The 19,597-nt window shown below is 37.4% G+C and overlaps 1 protein-coding gene across 8 annotated transcripts in view; it reads right to left on the bottom strand.

The window, feature by feature from the left end:
* abcc9 (ATP-binding cassette, sub-family C (CFTR/MRP), member 9) overlaps nt 1–19,597 on the bottom strand; it is a 229,194-nt gene that overhangs the window by 92,182 nt on the left and 117,415 nt on the right. For all 8 annotated transcript variants that reach the window (XM_039769711.1, XM_039769709.1, XM_039769708.1 and 5 more), the window contains 2 exons: nt 17,603–17,704; nt 15,403–15,487 (listed from right to left, as the gene is read on the bottom strand). In XM_039769711.1, coding sequence (XP_039625645.1) covers nt 15,403–15,487; nt 17,603–17,704 — 187 coding nt within the window. The remainder of the gene's footprint in view (nt 1–15,402; nt 15,488–17,602; nt 17,705–19,597) is intronic.

Below are 19,597 nucleotides of genomic sequence, written 5' to 3' on the forward strand. Positions count from 1 at the left end.
CTCAGGAACATTACACCCTTTTGTGTATCTTTGGTTAACTAATTCCTAAGCAGACAGCCATTCAAAGAGACAGAGCAGACTCAGCAGGATATAAGCTGTGAATGTTGCTGGCACCATTGTTTAGACTGTAGAGGAGACCACTGGGGAATGTATAAAACATAATCTTTGAAAAAGATCTTTTAAAAGTTGTCAAATCAAGCAAGCAAATGTTTAAGAGAAAGAAAAATTAGAATAAAATAATGGATGCTGCCAAGGGTGAACTAAACTAAAAGTAAGTTTTCTTTGCACTGCTTAGTAGCACACTGTTTAGTACTTATTCTTCCTGTGACTGTGGGTCATGTTCTCTATTTTTTCCCTGCTAGTTTAACTGACAACTATGAACAGGACTCTTTTAAGTTTGTACAGGTTGTGCACATGAGTATGCCTCATGACTGGTGCTTTGCAAAGGGTTTGCTTTTTCTTTGTGACCAATGTTGCTAGGTTAGACTCTATACCCTATGACTCTAAACTGAATTAAGAGTGTTAAATAAAGTACGGATAATCAGGGGTCACAAAACTGATATTAACTTCTAGAGTTAGAGGAGTCTAGCCTCTGATAAAAACTTTCTTAAATAAAAAGAGGAGCAGAGCCAAACTGCCTTAACAAAAACCAAGGTAGAGCAAATTCCATGCTCCCTAAACCAGGGGTCAGCAACCAGCAGCTCTTCAGCCCCTCTGCAATGGTCTCTGTAGCTTTGAACAAATATATGATATGATATATGAATAATGGTTATTTTTGTTTTATGTTTATTCATTTTTGTTGTGCAGTGGTTAATCTTTTCATAGGGAACACTTCTTAATTTCTCTGAAAAGAAATGATTACATCTTGCCTGAAGAAGGGGCCTGAGTTGCCTAAAGCTTGCATATTGTAAGCTTTCATATTGTAATCTTTTTAGTTAGCCAATAAAAGGTGTCATTTTGCCTGACTTTTGAAAATAAAAAAAAAAAGTTTTAATATTTCGTTCACTAAAATATGCGTCACATCCTGTGTAGACGCACTTCTAGACGCTTTTCCCCGCAGGTGGCTAATATGCAATTCTGACCTTCAGTAAGCTATCATGGATAAATCCAGGAAAAGAAAAGTGTCAGAGGAAAATGGAGTGTTTAATTGTATGTGGAGAGATTCATTTGTTTTCACTGCCAACAATGCTGGCTTACCTGTATGCTTGGTATGAAGTGACAAATTAGCAAACAACAAAAAATCTAATGTTGAAAGACATTTCCATAACAAGCACACCGCATTTGCTGAAAAATACCAAGCTGGAGATGAGCAAAAAAGAGCAATTTGTGAATTGCTGCGGCAAGCTGAGCAGAGCAGATGTGCTTTCAAGAAGTGGATCTTGTTTCCAAATTCAACTACTGCCACTAGTTTTGTGGCAACTCAAGAGATAATAAGGTGTGGAAAGCCATTTACAGATGGAGAATACATGAAAGAATCAGTCATTAAAATAACAGAGCATCTGTTCTCGGACTTCAAAAACAAACATGAAATTGTTCAGAAAATTAGAGATATGACTCTTTCTGCAAAGGTCGTCAAGGATAGGGCTATTAAAATGTCAACAGACATCTCTACTCAGCAAACTGAGGACATCAATTCAACTCCAGCATACTCAATCACCTGTGATGAGTCGAGGGATGTAAACAATACAGAGCAGACAGCACTGTTATGCAGATATGTGAACTCTGATGGGCCACAGGAAGAAATCATTGAGTTGATCATGATAAAAGGCCAAACACGGGGGGAGGACATTTGTGAAGTTGTTCAGAATTGTTTGAAAACCAAATAAATAAACACCAGCCCTTTGGTGTCAGTGGCTACTGATGGTGCACCTTGTCTAAGAGGAACACAGATGGGGTATGTGTCTTTACTGCAGAATTTGTTGTATGGAAAGCTGCTGACATTTCACTGCATCTTGCACCAAGAAGTACCATGTGCTCAAACATTTTCCCTGGAATGTTTTGAGGTGATGAGCCTTGCTATTCAGATAGTGAACAAAATAATGGCAAACAGATTCAACCACCAACAATTTTGTTCAGTGTTAGAAGAAGCTGATGGCATGGCGTGTATTTGGATCTGTTGCTGCACAACAAAGTCTGGTGGCTGTCCAAGGGAGAGGTGCTGAAACGGTTTGCTGCCTGTCTGGAACATGTGAAAACTTTCTTGGAAAGTAAAGGCTTCGCCTATACCAAACTATTCAGATTGGCTGGAAAAGTTTCACTTCATGGTTGATATGACAATATCACCTATTCACACTGAACAAAACTCTCCAGGGAAAAGGAAGGACAGCCCTGCAGATGCTCAAAGATGTTTTTCCGTTTGAGTGGAAGATAACAGTGTTTACTACACAAGTACAGAGAGGTATGCTCTGTCACTTACAGCGTTCAATCAATACAATGCAAACTACATTTGAAAGAAGATTCAGCGAGTTCAGGAATGAAAAAAAAACACATTATCCGTCCCTGTCATGCCCCTGGACATCGACCCATCTCTACCGAACACGTCCACATTCCCCAGAGTAAGTCAACCTGATCTTGAAATTGAAGTGGCTGACATAGCTAATAAACATGTTTGGGTGTCTAAGTTCAAAAGCCTGTCAGATGATTTCGAAGATGTCACCCATCAGATGGCCTCTCTCACTCAAAAGCACAGATGGAAAGATACTGAAAACCTCCATGACAAATTTCTGTTTGAAACATGGACTGCCATTCCTAACACGTATTTAAACATGAAAAAGTATGCATTTGGAGTCTTGTCCATATTTGGATCAACATACTTATGCAAGCAGGTTTTCTCAGGCATGAACTACATAAAAATCAAATATCGCTCCTGCTAAACAGATGACAATCTCCAGTCCTGTGTGAAGATCAGAGTTACATCTTCCAGCCCTGATACAGAGAAGCTCTGTAGTGAAGTTCAGTAACAGAAACCACATTAAACAGGTGACAATACTATAATTTATTTGGCTATTGTTATGCAAAAACATATTTATTTTAGACCCTGAGCTGATGTGGTTGTATTTTGTGTTCAGATGGAATGGTTAATTGCTGTATGTGGCTAAGGAAAATAAAACAGAAGAGGATGGCATCACACGGAAACGGTCTTAAGTCATAATTATATAGCCTACAAACTGGACTCTTGTTATGTTTATTCTTTTTATTAGGCTGCACCTATATGTTTTTTTTTATTTCAAAGTGGGCTACTTCTTATTTTATTCATTTTCCTCAAATGTGGGAAGGACTCAAACAGATCTGCACAGCTCTATGTTTCATTTATTTCAAAGAAGGCCTGCAGATGAAAGTGCATTTTTTTCCTCTTGATAAGAGTTGAATGTTTGATGTCTTTTGTCCTTTATAATAAAATGTCAAGAGTTTTCTGTATTGTCATTTCTATAATTTCATAAATGCGCTACAAACAATACTTTTATATATTGAGTATAACTATATATAAAATTTTTTAAACAGTGTTATTTTTATTTTAAGGGACAAATAGATTGTGCAGATCCAGATAAATTTTATGTGTTGGGAGAGGGGGCAAATATGGCTCTTTTGATAATAAAAGTTACAGATCCCTGCCTTAAACTAAAGCCCAAATTAAAGGTATCATTTTTATCCTAACATCCCACATTCTTTCTAGAACTTCCTTTATTTTTTCTCTCATCAGATTTCTCTCTTTAATCTATTTGTGGTTGTGCTGTTTAATTATGTTCAACAAATATGCACACATACCAGCCAGTGACACCACTTCTTAAGATTTTGTATTATTTATAGTAGTTGTTGATTGTCCACATTATCATTATGGCACAAAAGTGGCCAAAGATAAAACCTGAAATCTCTACCCCTTAGTGAAAGTGGACTGTAGTTGTACATGAGCATTCTCATTAAACAATAAAAAAAAAAAACTTCTTGGATCTGCAGAGTCCTACAAAACTATTTTTGACTTTTTGGTAAATGGTAGGAGCTATGATGAAACTAACATTTTTAATGAAATGCAGTGAACCAATATACTGATCTGGGCGCTAGATGGTCTATTACTTCAATGAATATAGTATAATCCATAACAATATACATAAAATATATTTCAAAACTTAGCAGCAAGATTAAAAATAAAAATATATATTGATTACAAAAAAAAAACATGGTATCACCCAGATTTTAATAGTTACATGGAAAAAACAAAGACAAAACATTCCAACACAGGCCTTAATCCTTGCCTGTAAAAATAAGTTAAATCAATGTCATTATTGCAGGACCTGAAAAGTGCTTCTTTATTCAACTAAGCAGATGTTGTAAGATTGAGCGTCTACCTGTATAAGATAGCTCCTAAGAACATTACACATGACTATGATTGATTTAAAATTAATGACAAGTGCTATAAAGCACAATAACCAATGTAACAGTGAAAAGTAATCAAATCTAATAAACAGCAAGACAAAAGAGTGTCAAAGTAATTCTGGAAAGACTAAAAAAGTACAGCAACAAATGAAGATCTATAGCAAATAGATTGCCATGGTATCATACAAACTGCATAATATGTGCTTCTCACTATCCTAGATACCAGGAGATAATGTATAATTCTTAATCATAAAAGAATTAATAGTATTAATGGAAAAAGACTCCATTTAACCTATTTGAATGGTAGTAAAACCTGACACAACCTAGGAGTCCCTAAAGAGGTTGAAATTATGTCAGGATCATTTTTGAGATTATTTATAAAGTCTAGATCAGAGACTTTCCTGTAACTATCCATCCATCCATCCATCCATTTTCCAACCTGCTGAATCCGAACACAGGGTCACGGGGGTCTGCTGGAGCCAATCCCAGCCAACACAGGGCACAAGGCAGGAACCAATCCCGGGCAGGGTGCCAACCCACCGCAGGACACACACAAACACACCCACACACCAAGCATACACTAGGACCAATTTAGAATCGCCAATTCACCTAACCTGCATGTCTTTGGACTGTGGGAGGAAACCAGAAGAAACCCACGCAGACACGGGGAGAACATGCAAACTCCACGCAGGGAGGACCCGGGAAGCGAACCCGGGTCTCCTAACTGCGAGGCAGCAGCGCCACTGTGCTGCCCCCTGTAACTAATATATAATAATATAATGTGTACAGTCACTGAATCCAACATATATTTATCAAATTGTTGAATGTCCTGAAAGGAACAGGTAGGTCATTGGCTTAAGTAAGAAAAACTGTGACTTTGCTTATTACAAAGGAATGTGGATCTCCCAATGTTTTATTTTTTTCCATTTTATGCTGTTAAGAGGTCTTTTTGTTTACTTTTCACTGTTGTCCCTTAACTTACCTTAATTTAAATTTACATTACCATTACATTGTAAACAATGTTAGTGACTTCTGCATTATAACCGATTTACCTTGATAATTGCATTTAAATATAAAAATTATTGCTAAGTTAGGCATTTTACTGTTAGGTCTTGCTAGGTGGTCAATCAAAACAAGAAAGACACATGTAAACTTGATATATTTGGCCCAATCATTGAGACAAAGAACATGTTGCAGTGGGAGCTGGAGGCTTCCCTGACAGCTGTTTGTAATCACTGCAACTTCTGTACACCTCATTAGAGAGGAGATAAGCCTCGAAATTAAGTGACACTTTATGAATCATATGTCGTCACAGAAGGGCTCCGCTCTGATGATGCTCATCTAACCATGGCTTTGAACTTCCTCCTTTGGACATTGTGGATCTTCTGATCTCAGATCTGTTGGGTGTAGAAAATTTGTTTGAAGAGACAGAATTGAAGGCCTCCTGACGCAGTGGCCCACCCACTGGAGATGGTTTTGCACAACAATGGCTTAATTACTCATGACATTTGAGGAAACTGTAATAGATTTGTTGTTAAAACCTGATGAGACCTATTTAGTGACAAAAGCTCACATTTCTGTACATAAAAGACAGTGATGATGCCAATGGCCTTATAGACATTTAACATGATTTATTTCTTGAGGTAATTTTGTTTGAAGACCTAAAGGTGCAGTTTCTTGAAACACTGTTATGTGTTTTTATTATTATGTGGGACTGTGTCTTTGTGCTGTTTATTTTTCTCTTTTAAATATTTTAATGTTATATTTTGGACACCATTTTGGTGAGGTTTTATTTCTTCCGTGGCCATCTTGTTTGTGGCTTAATTGGCCATTTTGGGTCATATGTACCCAGCTTCATGATTTGTGACATCATTATTTCAGATATATAAAATGATGGTGACAAGGAGCATAAGTCCCTTGGTGGTATTTTCCCAGAAGTTGGAAATTAGCAGTATTTTATTAATAAGGAGATGAAGTATTTTAGAGTAAACAGAAGTAGTTTGAAGAAAGAAAGTCAAGTAATTACTAAAATGTCAAAACCAAAACAAAATCCTAAATCATCCCTGGAAATATTCAGAATACTAAATGGAAAAACTAAATATTTAATCAGCAAAGGAAGCATGAGGCAAAATATTTATTATTATCTACAATCACGGGCAAATACATTTAACCCAGTGACCAGTCATGAGTTTTACTAGTTCAATCTGCCAGCTTTTTCATCTCACTGTACTAAAGTGTTTTTACAAGATGCCCTCAATTTTGAAGTCCTGGCATAGCTAATGTGGTGCTAAATGTCCTCCTGAATGGTTTTCTTTTGATATGAGTTGATATTGCTCCAGAGACAGAGAGTCTCACTCGGTGTGTTGCCTTAAGGGGGCACAGGTAGGAGACCTCCCTGGAATGGGGATATGGTGTTGGTCAGAGCGAGGCTGGATCCAAATGTCATTGTCCATTGTTGGAACAAATGACATACATAAGGGTAGTCTATCAGTTATGCAATTCAATTTGAAAGAATTAGGTGCCAGGCTGGGTAACTGTAGTTGTCCCAGAAATTCTGCCTGTGCTATGCGGCAGTCCAGGTAAGACTGAGGAGATTACAAAGCTTAATGTGTGGCTCAAACCTTGGTGTAGGTTAGAAGGGTATAGGTTTATGGTAGTGGTTCTCAACCTGTGGGGCGGGGGAGTGGTTCTCAACCTGTGGGGCGGCCCACCAAGGGGGTGCAAAGTAACAAAAAGGGGGGTGCGAAGATGTGAAAAAAGGAAAACAAGAATCAAAAATATGAAAAAAAATCTGTTGAAACCAAAACAAATTAACTTAAACTACATTCTGATACTAGAACAATAAATATAGAGTTAGATAAATGTCGATAAAAGTTAAGTAGGTATAATAAAATATGCATCTACATTTAAAAAAAATGTTAGGGGGCGCGCGATTAAAACTGTTATGAAAACTCGGGTCGCAAATACTTAAAGGTTGAGAAACGCTGGTTTATGGGGCATTGGGGCTCCTTTTACAACAGATGGGATCAGTTCTACTGTAACGGGTTACAACTGAACTAGAGGGGCACCAATGTGTTGGGGAGCTGTATGAGCAGGTTAGTCGAGGATTGTTTAAACTAGAATATGGTCAGTGAATTTAAGGCAGGCCAGGTTTAAAACTCTACTTGATGGAACAAACAATAGTAAAAAAAATAAAAATGCATAGTAATGTAAATTCTACCCCAAGATTTAAATGCAAAAGTAAAATGAGTAGCACATTAAAATAGCTTGAAAATGCTAGAAGTATGAAAAATAAAACAAGTGAGTTGGAATTTTATGTAGTGGAGCATAATTATGATATAATAGCAATCACAGAGCATGGCCAAATAACAAAGATGGGAATGAGTAAAATATATAGAGAGATGCACATTTTAAAGGAGGGATACACAAAACAAAAAAGCTAGTGTTAATGCCGAACAGAATCTGGAAAGCATTAGGAAAAGAGGCCTTATTTTAGCAGTGTTGTAGATCACCTGAAGCAGGGAATAATTTAAATGCACATCTTTTTGGTAATATTAACAAAGCAAGTTTACAGGGGGATTTTATAGCCATGGGCAACTTTAAACACCCAAATATTAACTGGGATAACCTTGCAAATAGTGACGCACAAGTGCAGGAATTTTTAGAAGTAATCAGTGGCTGTTTTTTTAATACAGCAAGTTAAAGCATCAATGCGGGGGGAAGAATGTCTGGATTTAGTATTTTGTAATAATCAGAATAGAATTGAGGTTGTTAAGGTGATTGAACCACTAGGGTCAAGTGACCATAATGTAATACATTTCTCAGTGTTTCGGAAGAGTGCAGATGCTTATACTAAAACTGTTAAGCTTAACTTTGGTAAGGCAAATTTTGAGCAGATGTGGCTAAGTCTAAGGAGGATAAACAGGATAAGCTTTTAAGTGAAGAGGCAGTCCAAGAGTGGAACAGGTTTAAAAATGTTATACAAGTAATACAGGCCAGGTACATACCTAAATTTGGAATTAGTAGGAAACTTACAAAACTACACAGTGGATTAATAAATGGTTGAAAAAGAAGATGCAAAGGAAAAAACAGCTGTAAAGGCATAGAAGACTAATAACTCCAATGTGAACTGTAGGGCAAGTGAGAACAGGAGGGCAAAAATTAAGAGGGGTGTTAGGGAGGCTAAAAGGCAGTTAGAGAGGAATATAGCAGATAAGATCAAAAATAGGACCCAAAGAGATTTTTTCAGTATCTTAAAAGTAAAAGAACAGTCAAGGAGGAGGTAAAGTTAATCAGAAATAGTAAAGGAGAATTAAAAATACAGACAGTGAAATAACAGATGTTCTAAACTCGCATGTTTCAGAGATCTTCACATGTAAGGAAGTCGATAACCTACCAGCAGTAAAAGCTACTACAAGGAGTTGCTGCGTGATTTGGAAATTGTACAGGGAGAAGTACTGCTCAGATTAAATACAGTGAAATCAAACTAATCACCAGGACCTGGTAATATTTACCCTTGAGTTTTTAAGGAGGTTAGTGAGTACAAATATAAACCCTTGATGCATATTTTTAGGAAGGAATATTTTTAGAATTTTTAGGAAAATTCTCGAAGCCTTGAAAGTGGCAAATATTACCCGATTATATGAAAAGGGTGACAGAACCTCTAGGCCAGTAAGTGTAACATGCATCAGAGGTAAATTAATGGAAGGAATTATTAAGGATCAGATTCAGCAAAACATTGGCAAGAATAGTTTTATTGAACAGTCAGCATGAGTTCAGCAGAGGATGGTCATGTTTTACCAACATGCTGGAATTCTATGAGGAAGCAATATATAATTTATTTTGACTTTCAGAACGCATTTGTTAAGGTGCCACATGATAGGTTCGGCTAAAAGGCTAAACAAAAATAAGCAGGAGTTCAGGGTGGTGTTTGTAGAGAGATGCAAAATTGGCTGAGACACAGGAAGCAGAGGGTTATGGTGCGAGGAACCCTATCAGAATTGGCTAACTTTAAGAGTGGTGTTTCTTAGGGGTCAGTGTTAGGGCAGCTGCCATTTTTATTACAGTAGAGTCTCGCTTATCCAACCTTCGCTTATTCAACATTCTGTATTATCCTACGTCCCACCGCAAAAAAAAAAAAACGCATCAATCAGCAACAAGAACTGCAAGTTTCAAGCGTGAACGTAGTCTATTTTTAGTTGCTAAATTCATTTTTCAGTTGAATTTTTCTGTTGTTTTGTTGTAAAACATGATTACAATGGATTATGTGGCCAGCCCTCTCTGGCGTGTGTGCGCGTGTGTCTCTCTTGCTTGCGTGTGTGTGCACCTGTGTCTCTCTCGCACGTGTGTGCGTGCGCCTGTGTCTCTCGCGCGCATGTGCGTGCACGTGTGTCCCTCTCGCCCGTGTGTGTACGTGTGCGTCCCTCTTTCTCTCGCGAGTGTGTGTGCCCGTGTCTCTCTCGCGAGTGTGTGTGCGTGTGTCTCTCTCGCGCGTGTGTGTGTGCGTGTGTTTCTTTCTTGCACACGCGTGTGTCTGTCTGTGTTTCTCTCTCACGCTCTCTCTTGCTGCACAGGGAATGCACAGGGAGAGACTGAACATGTGCGGAAATCATTGGCGTGCACAAACTGAAAGGGAAACTGGCTCATTCGTATACCTTCTATGTGGTCGTGAACAGATGCAAAAGTTTGGCATAACCCTATTTGTACGTGTCAAGAGACGTTCATGAACCGAGGTTCGTAATGTGTAAAAAAAGTGACCTGAGACGAAGACTGGACTCCTCTGGTACTGTGTCTCTCTGGAAAATCCTTGGGTACCGTTGGTTTGACTTAGTGTCGAATAAGCGGTTGCTCATGGAGTCCCGAATAAGGCACATTACCTGCATTGTGAGGGAGCGTCAGTTACGGCACTACGGCCATGTGGTGCGTTTTCCCGAGGGTGATCTGGCTTGTAAAATCCTCATTGTTAGAGACCTGAGTGGCTGAACCAGACCAAGGGGTCACCCACGTAACACCTGGCTGCAGCAGATAGAGGGTCATTTCCGGAGGGTGAGACTGGACCGCGTATCTGCCTGGGGGGTTGCCGACTGGGATCCTGAGTTGTTTCATCATGTAGTGGGTGTGGCAAGGCACTGTACCAGTGCATGCTCCCCAACTTGACTTGACTTGACTTGGATAGGACAAGCTGGTTGAGTGTACCGATGATACCAAGTTAGGTGGATTAGCAAATAATCTAGAATCTGTTGAATTATTACAGAAGGACTTGGAGAGCATACAGACTTGGGAAATTTGTGGCAGATGAAATTTAATGTAAGTAAATGTAAGGTATTATATGTAAGAAGTAAAAATATTAGGTTTGAATATACAATGGGAGGTCTGAAAATCAAAAGTACACCTTATAAAAAAGATTTAGGAGTTGTAGTGGACTTGACACTATCAACTACGAAACAGTGTTCAGAAGCCATTAAACATAACAGAATGTTAGGTTACAGTATATTATATTTCAATTTAAATAAAAGAAGATTAAGAGGAGACATGACTGAAGGGTTTAAAATTATGAAAGAAATTAAAGTGGATTGGATTGAGACTGTTACTTTAAGACAACTTCATCAAGCGCACAGGGACATAGTTTGGAAACTTGTTAAGGGTAAATATTGCACAAACATTAGGAAGCTTTTCTTTACATAGAGAACCAAAGACACATGGAGTACCAAGCTGCCAAGTAGTGTGGCAGACAGTAGGACTTTAGGGACTTTAAAAACTAGACTTGATGTTATTTTGGAAGAATTAAGTGGATAGGACTGGTGAACTTTGTAGGGCTAAGAGACCTGTTCTCGTTTAGATTGTTCTAATTAGTGACTGCTGCAGTATAGAAGGTGTTCAATAACTTCCAAAGTTTATTCAGAGGTTTGATTAACAGGGACCTGGTTACTCAGCTAGGTACATCTTGATGGAGAATTGTTAACGTGGTCTTTGTAGGAACTTTGCCATCTGGGAGAAACTCGGAATACTGGGGCTGTCAGCAATATCTTGAACATACTTAGTTTAGTTTAGGTCTCAGATGTTAGTAATGTTTATTCTTTGTGTATTTTGTGATTTTATTTAATCACATGCAAAATATCTTTCTTTGGTGGTGTTGGAGGTCCTGGGTTTTTGTGTTCTTGTCATCAAACAAGTCCTAATGTTAATGCAATGTGTGATCATTGGTCTTGGCACATTTCAAGGATAGAGTCTGAGACAGTTCTTCATTTCTGTTAGTACATACAGAGTTCATCCTTCAAGCTGAAGAGGGTTTCCTGAAGTAAGACCATTTTCATGGTGTCATTGATGGCTCTGATGTTGAGTTTCATCCTTTTTATCCTTGGGTGGTTTTGATGTTTGCTTACAAACCAAATATACATGATTTTGGGAAGAAGGTGATGTTCTGTCAAATAAGAAGACATTCTACACATAGTATGACGTAGATGTCTTTCAGGATACAGGCAGAAATTATCATGTCTCTGCTTGGATTGGAAATGCATCCAGGTTGTCTTGTATATGTTTTTCTGGCAGTACAGAGTATGCCATAGGTGATGGTTAGGTTACGTTCAACGCATCTGCTCAAAAGGAAGATACTGGTGGATTTGGTTTTTCCAACACTTTCCAATGATTTCCTTCCATATGCTAACAGTAAAGTCCTCCTGCATAAGTAGTACGTGTGTATAGTGTGACAACCCCTTCCAGTCCTCCTGTTATAAAAAACCTTACTGCTGTCACTGAGCTATCTTTTTTGGGACCGACTCCTGACAAGTCAGAGCTCTACAGACCTCTTATTTGTTGTGAGGGCTAAAACCTGAGTCCTTATTTTCTTTTGTATTTTGCCCTATGGGGTTATGTTAGTTGTTGCCAGTAGGTACTTGTTTAAGTCTGAAGAAGAAAAGCAGGGAATTAAACAGGATGACCCAGCTGGTGTCCCAAATATTCTCTGTTTGTCCTGGTTCTGTTTTGACCTGTGCTTGGCCAGCTCACAATTTTGATGAAAATTTATCTAACAAGCTGGTTCAATTTGTATGTGACATAAAGCTAGATGCATTTGTGAATACTCTTGAGTCAGCATAATTATTACAGATGGAACTGAAATAAATATAAAGTTTTATATTTAAGAAGTAATAATATTATATACAGCATAACAGGGATCATACATGTAAACATACACCTTATGAGAAACACTTAGGGGTCACAGTGAACTTTTCACTGTCCACATCTACACATGTACAGAAAGGTTTGTTTACTGTCATGCATGTGTGTCAGTGGATTACTTTATAGGCTCAGACCATGTATGCAACACCACTCCGGGAAGACAGTCACTAATAGTCTTGTGTCTTCCCTTAGCATTTCCATGAAGACACCTTATGATGTTCCAGTCCAAGCCATATAAAGGCAGCCATTCCCAGAAAAAGGTGTCTAACTCTTGACCCGAGCCTGCTACAGAACTAACCTAAACAGAAACACCCTTTACAGAGAGCTAAGAACTCTCCTTTTGCTTTTGTTTGCTGCCTGTGCCACTGTGCCTGTTTATTTGCTTTTTATTTGTATTCATTGGCACTCCAACAATTTTTTTAACTCTGCCAGTCACTTGTGTTCTCTCCTAATCCTAACCCTAAACATCATACAGTATTGAGTACAAGTCAAGAAAGATTATTTTTATACTGTACAACTAATTTGCGAGGCCTCAACTGAAGTATCACTGAAGTGTGCAGTTGTGTTCTCCATACTATAAAAGGTCATAATAGCACTACAGAAGGATTATTTAAGGACCGTGGAGTATGAATTATGTGGAAAGACTGAAAGAATTCAATGTTTTTAGCTAACATAAACAAAGCTTAAGAGGTGACATGATAAAAATGTTTAAAATTTTAAAGGGTACTAGTTGGACAGATAGATGGAAGCTTTTAGTTTAAAACTGAGCACAAATGGAAACTACTTAGGGGACAGTTTGCACAAATATTAGAATTTGTCGTTGCTCACAGAAAATAAATTAATTCAGTTACAAAGCAATGAAGTAAATAAACAGTAATAATTTGGTGACCATAAAATTTAGAGTCAATATTTAGATAAAGTGAGAATGACAAGTTATTTTGAGCTTGTGGAAGAGAAATCTGTGTTTAAGAGACTGTATGGAAACAATATTATGTACAGTTGCTGAACATCCCTTAGCAGAGGCCCTAGTATTGCTGTGAACATAAGAACTGAGAAGTTTAGAGGTCACATAATTTCATGATCAGTCATAATAATTTCTAAAACTTTCTGTAACTTTCTAGCCTTTATTGTTGTTTTCCAAGAAACACACAGGAAATTTATCTTTACTATCCTTTTCAATGACGTGAAGGGCCTTGGTGCTGTCACCATCCAGAGATGGTGTTTGAGTCCTTGAGATTAAGCAATATTTTTTCCAGCATGGACAAGGGTGCAAGATGAGGAAAATCGGGCAGGTTCTGTTTAACAAAGTTCCTAATTTGAAGATAGTGAAAGAAATGTGTAGCTGGAATGTTAAATTTGCAATGTAATTGTTCAAAGACATTGTCTATATAAAGATCTCTAAGCAAGTTAATCCCAAATTTTTTTCAGATATTAAAAACTGCATATGTTCGCGAAGGTTGAAAGAGGTGGTTCTCTTGCAGAGGTGCCACAGATAAAAGCTTCTCCGTCTTAAAATGCTTTCTACATTGGTTACATATTCTAAATGAGTGAAGCACAATGGGGTTATTAGTATATTGCCGATAACTTGCGTTTATTGGGGCACAGAGCAGGAAATATAAAGAAGTACTGCAGGATTTTACTTCTATTGCGGACCAAGCCTGTGTATGTTCTTCTATTTGTGTCCAGGTTTTTATCGCTTGTATATTTGCTGCGGGTGGCACGGTGGCGCAGTGGTAGCGCTGCTGCCTCGCAGTTAGGAGACCCGGGTTCGCTTCCTCCCACAATCCAAAGACATGCAGGTTAGGTGGGTTGGCGATTCTAAATTGGCCCTAGTGTGTGCTTGGTGTGTGGGTGTGTTTGTGTGTGTCCTGCGGTGGGTTGGCACCCTGCCCAGGATTGGTTCCTGCCTTGTGCCCTGTGTTGGCTGGGATTGGCTCCAGCAGACCCCCGTGACCCTGTATTCGGATTCAGCGGGTTAGAAAATGGATGGATGGATATTTGCTGCCCAGTAATAAAACTGGAAGTTAGGTAGAGCCATGCCACCTTCTGCCTTTTGTCTTTGTAGGGTCGCTCTTTGGATACGTGGATGTTTTGAGTTACAAATAAATGAGCTTATTGTTGAATCCAATTGCTTATAAATGATTTATTGATGTATATTGGAATGTCTTGAAATGAAAAAGAAGCTTAGTAAGAATATTCATCTTAACAGTGTTAATTCTTCCAGCTAGAGTGAGATGAAGGGTTGACCATCTATGCAAGTCTTGCTTAGTTTTTTCCATGCAGATGGCAAAATTTTGTTGATAAAGAGCTTTGTGTTTACTTATGATGTTTACCCCTAGATATTTAAACTGATCTGCAATGATAAAAGGTAGGGTGTCTAATCTAATATTATATGCTTGAGAATTCAGATAAATTTTGAGACTTTTATTCAGATTAATTCTGAATCTGAGATCCTTTGAAATTCTGTAAGTGCTGTTAAGACTGCAGGCACAGAATTTTGTGCATCTAATATATACAGTACCATATCATCTGCATATGGAGAAATTTTCTGTTCTAGTCCTTCTCTGATAATCCCCTTTATCTGATCAGCATTTCGACAGTGAACCGCTAGTGGCCAGAGGTTTTGACTTTTACTAACCTTTCATTGACAGACTAACAAACATAATACAATCTGTTTGCATTCTTCAATGTCACATTTGTTTAACTCTTTAATTTGACCACATTTTAAAACTGTGATTGTGACAAATCACAGGATACCCTATGATTAACTACTCACTTCTACAAGTATATGATAGCATTTTGAGATGAGCCAAGATTTCAACTGTACTGAAAAACAAATATGAGACCTTCACTTACCCGCTCTCCAATTTCCGTTTGATCACCAAATGGCAACAAATCAATATCAGGTTGAAGTGAGCAGGCATCGATCACAGCTTTGTACCTGAAAGCATATAACACTGGGTGTTACTAGGTAGTAGCTTTGTCACGATACAAACATTTCAGACTTCAATAAGATACTAAGTATTGAAAGTTAATATCATTTTCATTACCCATTGCAGTATATAATGTAACTCAATAAAAATGTGTTCAAATAAACTGCAGTTCTATATGCATTAAAACATTGATGAAAACATATAACAGAATGCATTAAATGCAACTACTTCAAGTTGCACAATTTTTTTGTAAAAGGTAAAAGTAATGTTCTGCAAATAATAAGAAGTACAGAAGTTTAAATCCTGTCAAAACTTCTTTACATTGATGAAAACAAGTACTGTTACTGAGGTAGCACAATGAAATGTTACAAATGGCATTAACTGTTAATTAAATAAGTATTGCAAGCTTTTGTACACATAAAAATATGAAAACAAACAAATAATCATTCATGTAAAGCAAACATTAATGTGGTCTTTTGTAAACAATTTTTCAGAAAAGTAACACACAAACAGAATACTAACACATTTAAAAGGTTTGTGTAAATGCAAAAAGTGCCTGTTGCATTTTTGTGTAAATAAACTATGTCTTTGTAACTTCCAAATTTTTTTGCAAGAAAGACTGCCATGTTAATGTGCTCTTCAATGAGGCTGCTGTGTGCTCTTTTCTCTTGTTGGGCAGCAAATGGGCCCCAACAAACTAAACACATGCATTGAAGTACAGTTGAAAGTGTATGAGCACATGGTGGAGACACACCACTGTTTATGCAGCTGAGCACTGAAAACTTGTACCGCCTTAAATTAATCGGGCAATGTGAAATATAATTTTAAAATCTCACTTCATAAAATAAAACAAAGTAATGCACTACAGCAGACACTCGTACAAGGGTTTAGCAGGGGAGTGAGGGAGCTCTAGTCCTAAAAGAGTGTTGCACCTGAATGAACAATGCAGAATAAAATTGATTCACAATAAAAATTATTGGAGAACCCTGTCTCGATGCATTAATCATTTAACTGGCTGCAAAAAACGCTTTAAACTTTTTGTATTGACTCTCTTGCATATCTTGTATCCATTTTTGCATGTGTCTTGTTTTCTTTCCCCATTTGTCAGAAAGCCAAAGCATCTCCAGATGCCACTCCAGCTGCCCTTTTTGTCAGTTAAACATGCTAGTAAAGGCTCAGACATTGCTGAAACTTCAGGACAAACTGTGAGTGGATGGAAATGGGGTTTCAGCTGTATCCAATGTGAACTAGAAGTGCATTTGTAATGTATGCTGTGGAAGTGATCGAATATCAAAGCAATTTTAAAATGTTGACTTTCTGTACTTTTGACAACCCTACTTGGCAGACAGTAATAAAGTTAACAGAATTTCAAATGCTATCAGTACTCCACCAGTGCAATGCAGATAAGTGGTCAGTATATTTTTCAATAATATTAGATGTAACAATTTGCTGTGTACAGCTTATAAATATTTAGATAATAAAGCAAAAGGGTAGAAGTTGAATTTGTATTAATGATTTATTTTCGAAGACTAAATATGACATTAAATCTAATAGTGCTCCATTTGTAAAAATATGTCATAGACTGTGCTAAATATACTTTATATGCCATTTCAGGACATACTTCAAACAGTAAAGCAAAAACAGTCTCTTTTAATGGGTATTTTCTGAGGTTACATTCAATAGTAGCTTCAGATGAGGTTCCAGCATAATGGCTACTAACAAGACTTAAAGTGAATCTTTTTGTACAATCAAAGCCAACTTGGGATGGATGAATCAAATAACAGTAGGCAGACAACTCTGAGACTGTTGATATTGCTTCAGGAATAAAGAAAGGAGTTTGTACAAAGAGGTATAGCAAAGAACTAACACCAAAAAAATGTTGATTATACAGTCATAATTATCAGGCTTTGAACACTAACTTACTAAGTCTTTTCCACCATATACTGTATCAGTTCATCTGTTTTATTTTACAGCTAATGTTGAGTTGATATACACAACAAACTCCTTTAGAGGCAAAAAGAGGAAAACATGGGCAGAGGTAGACAACAAGACAAGTCTTGGTAGTTTTCAATATAATGGTTTTGGAAGCACTCTGCTATATAATATTCAAATACTTGTCTTACCTTTGCTTGTTAAAAGGGCTTCCAAAAGTAATGTTATCTTCCACAGTCGCATTCAACAGCCAGGACTTCTGCGTAGCATATGCCACTGAATTTCTGTTTTTACTGTTTGAAAAGAATGATATAATTAGCTGTTCAAATTATATCAATAATGACCCAGACAGAAGATTGGTATGAAAACAATGAAGAAAAAGTGAATTTGCAGATGTCAGTAGGAAAATGGAAAAAAAGAACCTAGAACACGTATGAGTCATAAGTAGATTGTAATTGGGACAGACAAGAAAAAAGCAGATGCATGATGGGAGTCCAGATCCACATATTTACTCCCATCCCAATGGTTAAATTCATTAGGCTGAAACTTTGAGTGAGTCCTTCCTACCAAAGTGTTGTTAACTGCCAAATGACAGTCACTGTCACTTGTTTTTTTTCTGTTTCTACAAAATTGTACATCTTTACCCTTCTGATATGGATATTATCCTCTGGCAGGGTACTATCCCAAAGACATTATTTCCCAAGCAGGTAATTAACGTACTTGCTAAATTACTTTCCAGATAAATTATGGCCTGATTGCAAAAAAATACACATTGTGGACTGTGAGCATACCCATATGGTATTCAGCAAAGGCCCAAAGAAGTCAAAAGTGTTAAAAAAAGAAGGGTTTTATTATAAAATAAGGACAACTACATAGGGAGAAAAAAAAATGTAAAAAAAGAAAGATAAAATAGAACCTAATGTTCCATAGATCTTCCCTATGCCCTTGACGCCAATGAATATTATGTGACGTACAGGTCATCTGGTCCAAAACATGCTCCAATTGGTACTCCACTGCTCACCTCCTTTTAAAAAACACCTTCTCCATTCTCTGGTCTTCCTTCTTCGCGCCAATTGAAGCTTTGCAAAATATTCACCTCCCATCTCCAAGCTCACTGACCCACTCACTAAAAGGGGCATCGAAAGCCCTAGCCCAATGTCACTTACAGACAACTACTTCCATGGTCTGAGATGATGTCCCAAATCCCTCAATATTTGTAACACTATAGATACTGCAAACGTAAGGCCAGATGACCCATACAGACTTGCTGTGTAGCTACCACATATTATGGCAGGGCTACAGGTTTTGGGAATGCAATATACTGTATATTAAAAGTGATTTCTATATCTAAACCAGGAGCCTGTAGAGCCCATTTTCTGTAAGTAGTAGACCCTTTTGATTCAAAATGTTAGTACTACTCTGGCTTCCTTCACTACATTTAAAATGCATCCCATCTCATTTAACTTTTGTTTTATCCACTTTTGGAAAGAACAGCTACTACTGAAAAAACTGACTACTGGTCCAGACTTTATTCATTTGGGAAGTATTGCTCGAATTTTTGCTTTATAACCCTTCTCAGTCTAAAATCATATGATATTTTTGTCAAGAAGATGTGCCTCAACAACTGTTAATAGCTTCAGTCTGATAGTAAGTTGCAAAACTACCCAAATGCTATGTAGCTGGCCTAACTCAACACTCGGCCATAATTACTCCTTTAATTTGGTAGAATTCAGGGCATAACCTTTTTATATGTATTTTACCTCTCACAAGAATGAATTGTCAAAACACCAAATTTTGTCACATCCCCCCCCAAATTCTTTAAATACTTCTACAACCCACAAAAACGTCTGACCAATACTAAATTTACAATAATATGGAATATGAGACGGGGCAAATACATTTTAAAAACTTGCATGCTTAAGCATATTTTAATTTGGTCTACTTATAGGGACAACAATTCATTCAAAAGAAGTGCAGACATCTATCCTTATAACTCAGGGGGGCTGTCTCTGTTTTATAATGGCAGCATACAAGTGTGACAATATTCTCTGCCATACTTAAAAACATGTTTGCCATTAATTGCTATGATTTTGCTTTTCTGCTAACATGTAAAGAATGTCCTCCTCATTACTGAATGTTCTTTTTCCTTCTTGCAAGTAAGCCTTACCTTTCGTAGAATCTTTGTC

Source organism: Polypterus senegalus, chromosome 11 (genome assembly GCF_016835505.1).
Source record: "Polypterus senegalus isolate Bchr_013 chromosome 11, ASM1683550v1, whole genome shotgun sequence".
NCBI lineage: Eukaryota > Metazoa > Chordata > Cladistia > Polypteriformes > Polypteridae > Polypterus > Polypterus senegalus.